The sequence below is a fragment of the Oenanthe melanoleuca genome, unplaced genomic scaffold, assembly GCF_029582105.1.
Source record: "Oenanthe melanoleuca isolate GR-GAL-2019-014 unplaced genomic scaffold, OMel1.0 S001, whole genome shotgun sequence".
In the NCBI taxonomy this organism is placed as follows: Eukaryota; Metazoa; Chordata; class Aves; order Passeriformes; family Muscicapidae; genus Oenanthe; species Oenanthe melanoleuca.
In genome coordinates this window covers 778,014-786,247 of record NW_026612650.1, presented here as the reverse complement: position 1 = coordinate 786,247, position 8,234 = coordinate 778,014, and the positions used below count along the sequence as shown (strand labels likewise).

Genomic DNA, 8,234 nt, shown 5'->3' with positions numbered 1-8,234 from the left:
AGACATGTCGTCATCATCCTCCTCATACGTGGCACTGTGATTTCGGGCGACTGGAGCTGCTCTTTTTTTGATAGAACCTTTTTGTTGAGCCTTGTCTTCTTTTAAATTACGCACTTGTCGTGCCAGAACAGCTGTGGGCTTTCCATCCTACCTCTTCATATTTTCTCCGCAGTTACGCAAGAAAAACCACAACTCCGCACGTGGGGTGTACCTTCTCTCCTCAGCAGAGGAGCGTTTGCGTTGACTGCCAGGACGTTTGATTTGCACTGTTGAGATTTGGAGGAGATCTTCCTTGATTTTCTCTTTTAGCTTCTTATGGTTTTTCTCTAACTTATCTTTTAAGTTTTGTAAACGTGTTTTTACGGCTGCAATTTTGGCATGCGTTGGGCCATGCACAGCATTAGCGTACGCCCGAAGCTTTTTTGCCATATTAAGCACTGTTTCATATATGTCTTTTCGTTTTATGATTGCAAGAACTGAGGCATATTTAGCTGGTCCAAGCCTCACAAGCTTCCTCCACATAATCGGTGTGCATGGTACCAGATCTGGATTTCTAGTTGTTACGTCATCTGAGAAAATAATTTTTGTTACCGCCATCTCTTTCAAACGTTGGATTCCCTGCTCGATGGTTTTCCATTTGGTTTGCTGCATGTACAGGTCATCAGCGCAGAGATATCTTTGTGCCACACTGTCCAATACACGTGACCAGAGGCTCTGAGGATTAGCTCCCCTCATCATACTTTGATCGATGACTGGATCTTGAGACAGGGATCCCAAATGTCTCGCTTCCGTGCCATCCAGGATGGTTGCCTCACCTGCTGCATCCCAAAGCCGGACTAGCCAACTAATTATGGATTCATCAGGTCGCCTTGTATAGGTTTTTTTTAGACTACGAAGATCTTTCAGGGAAAGGGACTCATTATTAGTTTCTGATCTCCCATCAGTCACTTTAGCTTCGGATTTTATATTAGGGGGAGTTGAAGGTCCTTCTCCTGCATCCTTATCATCATCATCCTCCCCCGGCCGATCTGTTTTCTTTGTGCACTTTTTACTCCTGGTACTGGTAGCCACAGCCATAGGTTGAAGCTTGCTGTCTAATTTTGCCCCTGTCCTGGAGCCTGAGGTGTTAACTGCAGTCTGAGTAACTGGAATAGTAGCTACGTTATCTCCCTGTTCCCTCTCTTTTGTTTGTCGTCTTACACTATCTAACAGGGTTCGATAAGCGTACGCCAGAGCCCAGGTCACTTCAGTGATTTTCTTTTCCTTAGAATTGTCCTGACACTTTTCTTTTAAGTACTTTGCAATTTTGACTGGGTCTTGAATTTGTTTAGATGAAAAATTTCAGATTATAGGTTTAGAAAACTCTTTTAGAATTTGGCCCAGTTCCTCCTATTTGCCACACCACTCAGAATTCCTCCCACTCTGCTTTGCTACCAAATCAGGGGTTGTAACACTTGCATCCTTAGAAATCTCAGCTTTTATTTTGTATAAACTGCAGACAGTATAGAAAAAACTTACTAAATTAAATACCAGAAAGATGGTTTCCTTTACACTCAGGGAGAGCTGAACATTTTTTAACAGAGATGTAAATAATTTAGGGGAGAAGAAGGAAAATAAAGGCAAGAAATCCTCTTTGCTTGCTTCTCCTCTAATGAATTGAGTGCACAACACAAACCACGACTTGTACATCCCTGAAGTGGATTCTAACACCTTCATAAACTTCTGGCAGATTAAAACAACTAAGCCTAGCCCAATGAGTATTTTGGTTAATACCCCTTTCATGAAAAAACTACGTGCTAGAGACAACACTGGGGCTATCTCTGAGTAAGAGAACAGGCCCAAAGACCACAGGGGTATTAAGATTTCAAAAAACTCTAAAAAGCAAACATACAGGCAGGCTTCCAATCCAAAAGACATCATGGCTTCAAAAAACATACTGATATTAATACAGGCAAATTTAAAACAAGATGTTATTAAAGTTTTTTCCACTTTCTCCTTCCCCGTACGGGCCACCAAATAAGAAATGTCTTAGTTTGGACAAACATGGAGAAAAAAACCCCAGAAGGGCTCCCCAGGGAATAAACCCCCAATTCTTTATACCACTGGACTTAAGAAAAAAAATATTTTACTCAGGGGGAAAAGTGGAAAAAACCTATTTATTAACACATACAAGAGAAACACTTCCCAGCAGAGATTTAGATGACAAAAAAAAAAGAAAAATTTTTGCCGAGAGAGAGAGACGTGGACGATTCGATCTTCACTAGAAGGACAAAACGGTTCTCTGGCCGGTGTCCAGAGGCAGGCCGGTGTCCAGAGGCAGGCCGCAGGGTTCCTCTGGAGCTGGTGCTGATCCTCGGGAGGTGAGGGGGGGGAAGGGAGAGGGGGAGAGAGAGAAAGGAAAAAAAAAACAGCTGGAATAGCCAGCAAGCCTTAAACAGCAGCGAGCTAAACCAAATAATTCAAGCAATATAAAGCCAAAAAAATTAAGAAAAAAAACCAGCTAACTAACAAACTAGGCAACGAACCACACCACAGCAGCAAGAGCCACAAGCAGCAGCAGCTAGAGCCAAAGTGAGCAGCCCAGGCGGCCCCTCCTCTGGGAGCAGACAGCTTCATGGCCAAGGGGGGCAGGGTGAGGAGCCAGTTAAAACATCAACCCAGGACAGCTGGTCACTGAGGGATGTCACCAGGGGGTGGCTGCCAAGGGGACTCTGTGCCATGGATGATATTTGACCCTCATTGTTCAGCCAAATTCCCACCCACCCCATGTTCCACTCCTGCAGCCCAGATCTGTCCAGTCTGGCTCTGAGGAGAGCACAGCAGACCATGTCCCAGGCCTGGCTAAAATCTGGGCACACAACATTCCCTTCTTTTCCCTCCCATTGGGATTTTGCCATCCCTGCCTTGTGCTGCCAGTGCCTGGAATGGCTGCAGGAGGATTTGCCACATGCCCTTCCCTGCTGAGCCTGACCAGTCTGTGACTCTCCCAGTGCCCCTCCCTACCCAGTTTGCAGACTGGTTCCATGTCTGTCCTTCCCAAGTGCCCAGGACCCTCTGGGATGGCTCTGGCCTTTCCAAGGGCTTTGAGAGAGGTCTCACAGTGACACTGCCCAGCCTTCTCAACATCCCTGACACCAAAGGCCTTTTCCCCATCCCTCAGTTCCAGGCAGTGCCCAGAACACAGCACAGCCCCATCCAGGTGCTCAGGGTGGTTCAGAAGGGAGTCAGCTCTGATTTCTCCCCACAAACCCCCACCCCAATGGTCTCTCTGTGCAGTCTATGGCTGTCCTGAGCATTTTTTTCCTGGAGCCTCCTTGCCCAGGATGTTGCTCTCTATGCAATCCTAACCACAGCCCTGCAATGAATTCAGGTGTTTTCCCACAGTTTAGTGGCCTCAAGGCACCGTTTGTGCCACCAGAACTGTGCCAGCCCCGAGTGCTGATGATGGTGTTTGTGCTCACTCGGGTTCATCTCCCCACACACACATGATGCACTGCTGAAATCTCCTCAGTACAGAACAAACTCAGACTGCTCACTGTCACTTGGTGTCCCTCCATGCAGGGACAAACAACCTCCTGCAGGTGGGGCAGAGGCCAGTGCTGGGTGTGGTGGTTGCAGGGGCTAGTGTGGGACCTTCCCAGGCTGTGGCCAGAACAAAGACACAGCCCAGGCCCTGCTCTGCTGCTCTCTCAGGTCCATGCCAGGAGCTCTGGCTGTGCCAGGACACTGCTGTGTGCCCCCCTGCACACTGCCCCTCTGCCCCAGGCGCTGGGCTTTGCTTTGCATTCCTGGAGCACATTGCTGACAGCAGCTCTGCAGGAGAGCGAAGTCTTCCTGCCCTGCCCTCAGGAGATGCCCTTTGCTGATGGAGCTGCTGTGCTGGAGCCCAGCTGTGTCCCAGCAGTGCCCATGGCCTGTCCCTGCCTGTGCTCACAGCACGGACACACAGCAGGACAGTGACCAAGCTGCCAGAGCACTGCGGCCTTACAGCCACAGAAGGGCTGGCAAAGAGAGGGTGGAGTTGGGAAGAGCAGATGTGGGAAGAGCCAGGGCCATTGTCACAGGCTGTGCTGCTGTGCTGGGAGTCTCTTCACATCTGCCTCTGCTCACAGGCACTGCCCCTGCAGAGACAGAGAAGTGCTGAGGAAGGATCTTGGACACACAGGAGAGGGCATGCACTTGTTTTTATTTAAATGCATGGGAATAGACCTCTTGCATGTCTTTCTCTTCCAAAAGTAAAGTAGATATTAATGTAGAAATGCATAGAGTAATTTACAGTATTTTGTACACAACACAAAAGTAGAAAAAGTTATCAAAAAAAAAAAAAGGACAGATAAGAAAAAAAAAAAAAAAAAGATATTGTAAAGAGCTGCATTCTAAAGGCCCTGCAGAAGAAAAGAGAGCATTTAATGCTTCTGAAAATAGAGAGTCATCAATTTTTTCGGAGCTCCTTTGAGCTCCTGCTTCCTCAGGCTGTAGATGAGGGGATTCAGGGCTGGAGGCACCACTGAGTACAGAACTGAAAGGGACAGATCCAGAGACGAGGAGGAGATGGAGGGGGGCTTCAGGTGAGCAAATACTGCAGTGCTGAGGAACAGAGAGACCACAGCCAGGTGAGGGAGGCAGGTGGAAAAGGCTTTGTGCCGTCCCTGCTCAGAGGGGATCCTCAGCACGACCCTGAAGATCTGCACATAGGAGAAAATAATGAATACAAAACAACCAAGTGCTAAGGAAGTAGTAAAAGCAGAAGCCCCAAATTTCCTGAGGTAGGAGTGTGAGCAGGAAAGCTTGATGATCTGGGGGATTTCACAGAAGAACTGGCCCAGGGCATTGCCCTGGCACAGGGGCAGGGAAAATGTATTGGCTGTGTGCAGCAGAGCAGTGAGAAAGCCACTGGCCCAGGCAGCTGCTGCCATGTGGGCACAAGCTCTGCTGCCCAGGAGGGTCCCGTAGTGCAGGGGTTTGCAGATGGACACGTAGCGGTCGTAGCACATCACGGTCAGGAGGTATAATTCTGCTGAAATGAAAAAAGCAAAAGTCAATAGTTGTGCAGCACATCCTGAGTAGGAGATGTTCCTGGTGTCCCAGAGGGAATTGTGCATGGCTTTGGGGACAGTGGTGCAGATGCAGCCCAGGTCAGTGAGGGCCAGGTGGAGCAGGAAGAAGAACATGGGGGTGTGCAGGTGGTGGTCGTAGGCTACGGCGCTGATGATGAGGCCGTTGCCCAGGAGGGCAGCCAGGGAGATGCCCAGGAAGAGGCAGAAGTGCAGGAGCTGCAGCTGCCGTGTGTCTGCCAATGGCAGCAGGAGGAAGTGGCTGATGGAGCTGCTGTTGGACATTGCTTCCCTCTGGCCAGGGTGGGCTGTTAAAAGAAGACAGAGTAGTTGGGACAGGTTTCCTTGTGTCAATTCGATGCTATTTTCTTTGATAATTACTCAAAATTGCATCTCTTTCATTGGGTAAATTTCTCTCACTTTGTTTTTTTATCTTTGAGCTCAGGGATTTTCTTTCTTTAAAGGGAGAGAAATCCTCTTTAGGCATTGGTCTGAGCCTGAACAATGGAGAGCCCAGGGGAAACATAGTCCTCCTTCCGCCCGAGTATAGTCAGACCTGCTTGTCCCACACAGCTGCCCGTCACTCTTATACACCTGCCTTTATTTCAGAATGTTTACACTTAAAATGTGCTTGAAAAAATAAAGAGGACATTTTGAAAGATCTGGTTTCAAAGTTAGTTCCTCTAAAGCCACCTCCCTTTCCCTGTGCAGCTAGACAGGATGGAATATCCAGGTTTGGTGTGGCTCTCAGCTGCCTGGGGTTGTTCCTACTGGGAGCTGTTTCTCTCTATCCAAGCCTTGTCCCTGCCAGTGCTGTCAGAGCCGAGTCCAGCCCTGGGGGCTCAGCTCTGCCCTGCACACCCCTCCCAGCACAGGGCACTGCTCAGGGGCTTCTCCCTCCCAGCAGGGCCTTAAGGGCAGCTGAGACAATCTGAGATGCTGCAAGCCAAGGTGCTGCCGCTGCTGTCTGTAGGCACAGGAGGGTGAGGAGGCACTTTGTGAGGGAGATGTGAGGCAGATCTGCTGATGCCCAGTGGGACAGTGCAGGAGTCTCAGTGACACAGACACACCTGACAGCCCCTTTCCCTTCCCGTGAGGAGAAATCTGAGAGCAGCCCTGGCCGTGCAGCACCATCTCCACATCAGGAGGAATCTGCCCTGATGGGGGTGGCTCCTTCCTCCTCCAACTTCTCCCACAGTACATGGGGAGCTGCCAGGCAGGCTGAGAGCTGCCCCTGGTAGGTGGCACATGCCCTGGGCTGGCCAAGAGCCCTGATGGCTGCAGGAGCTGCTGTGCAGGACAGCCCTGGGCAGCCCTGTCTGCAGCCCCAGCTTCAGCCCCTGCAGCCATCCCTGGCAGCAGGAGCCGTCCTGCCCTTTCCCTCTGACTGTGCCCAGGGCAGCCCTGCTCTGCAGCACATCCTCCTCCTCCTCTGCGTCTGAGAAACTGGGAGAGTCCTCCTGACATATCCCCCAGGCTGTGGGGTGTGCTGGATCCACGAGACCCCACCAGGAGCACCTGGCACATTGCCCAGCACCCACAGACTCACCATGTCCAGGGCTGTGAAGATGTTTCCCCAAGTGAAGTCTCAGCTCAAAGTCTTCCCAGTCCTGATTGCCTTTAGCCTGTCTGTGCCTGGCTCCTGTCCCCTCAGTGCCTGCAGGCAGTGCCCTCATCCCTACTGGGATGGGAGAGGAGCTGCTCCTCAGCAAAAATGTCTTTTTGAAGGTCTTCTTGCTAGCCAGTAGCTGCCTCTGTGCCAGGAGGCCAGCCCAGCTCAGACGCACAGACACAGCTCAAGGACTTTAACAACCCTCTCAGAGCTTTGGTGCTGTTTACATCAGACTCAGTCCCTGAGAGAGTGTTCAAAAAACTTCTCAAGATTTTCATGTCACAAACAAACTCCAAAGTTTCTTGAAGTTTTAATGGGTTCCAATGAGGAACACACCTGAGAAAGTGTCCCCAGGTTCCAGTTAGAGCAGAACACTGGTGGCAGTGATGACAAGTGGAGACAAACAAGGGAAAGGTGTCTCTGATGCTGACCAAACCTGGATGTGTTTCAGGAATGCAAAGGGCCAAGACCTTAGCTCCAGACTCTGGCAAGGCAGATCCTGTCCCTCCCTCATTGCTCAGGGCTCTTCCCGGGCCACTGGGCTCTGGGGATGTGCAATGCCAAGGGCAGGACCATGGGGCAGCCCTTGCCAGGCTGCTGAGCAGGGACAAGGAGGCAATGAGGCCCCAGCACAGCAAGGCTCACTTGTCCCCTGCTGGCCTCAGGCCCAGGGCCAGCAGCCATGGCCCAAGTGCTGCATGAGTTGGCTCTGGCAGGGCCTTTCAGCTGCTGCCCATCCCAGTGCCCTGTGCAGCCCAGGCTGTCCTACGGTGTCCATGCCCTGCGCCTCTGTCCCTGCAGGCTGTCGTCATCCCCCGGCTGCCCCACCTCGCTGGCCCCTTCCTTTGGTGACAGCTCTGCGTCCTGCCTGCCTCTGCCTGGCCACACAAAGCTTGGCCCTGATTCTAAATGTTTTAATTCAAGTTTTACTGTGCCTGTGAAATTTTATCACAGGAACAAGGCATGCTGGGCCTGCTTTTCCAGGAGGGACAATTGAAAGAGAAGAAAACCTCTTGCTTAAGGGTGTGGTGATTGAAAAAACAAGGACTCTTGATCTTGGGAATTTGGGTTGGGTTTTTTGGAAATGTGTAAACTGTTATACACATGTGGTGACTGAATATATAGAACATACTTGTTGAATCAGTTTTCCAAATCAGGTTAGGAGTTATCCCGGGTTAAACCTAAGGCAATAATAAATTATGTCCTCTTCCACACCAAATTGGTTCAAAGAGTCTTATTCTGATACTTCAAGACTTGGCAGTGTGGCCTCTCAGAACTGAGGATTTAACTGTGACACCTTAGAACCTCATGGAACCAAGGGGCCATTGTGATGCAGGAGACCCTCATGGAACCAGGGACACCACTATGACACTGTGGAACCTCACGGAAACAAAGGGCCATTTTGATAATTCCTTGCACAGGGCCACAGGGAGCCAAGGGGCCATTGTGACACTGAGGATCCAAGGAGATCACTGTGACATTGAGGAAACTCATGGAACCAAGGGCCCATTGTTACACTGTGGGACCCTGTGAACCAAGAGGACCATACAGACACTGTGGTGCTCCAT

The 8,234-nt window shown here is 50.3% G+C and overlaps 1 protein-coding gene across 1 annotated transcript; it reads right to left on the bottom strand.

Annotated features, from left to right (window-relative positions):
- Nucleotides 1-4,406: 4,406 nt before the first annotated feature.
- LOC130265935 (olfactory receptor 14J1-like) lies at nt 4,407-5,387 on the bottom strand. The gene has a single exon (XM_056515275.1). The coding sequence runs from the start codon at nt 5,337-5,339 to the stop codon at nt 4,407-4,409; it is 933 nt and encodes a 310-aa protein (XP_056371250.1). The 5' UTR covers nt 5,340-5,387.
- Nucleotides 5,388-8,234: the final 2,847 nt, after the last annotated feature.

Excerpts from the sequence above, each read along its gene's own strand:
- LOC130265935 (XM_056515275.1), bottom strand. The coding sequence starts at position 5,339 with ATGTCCAACAGCAGCTCCATCAGCCACTTCCTCCTGCTGCCATTGGCA.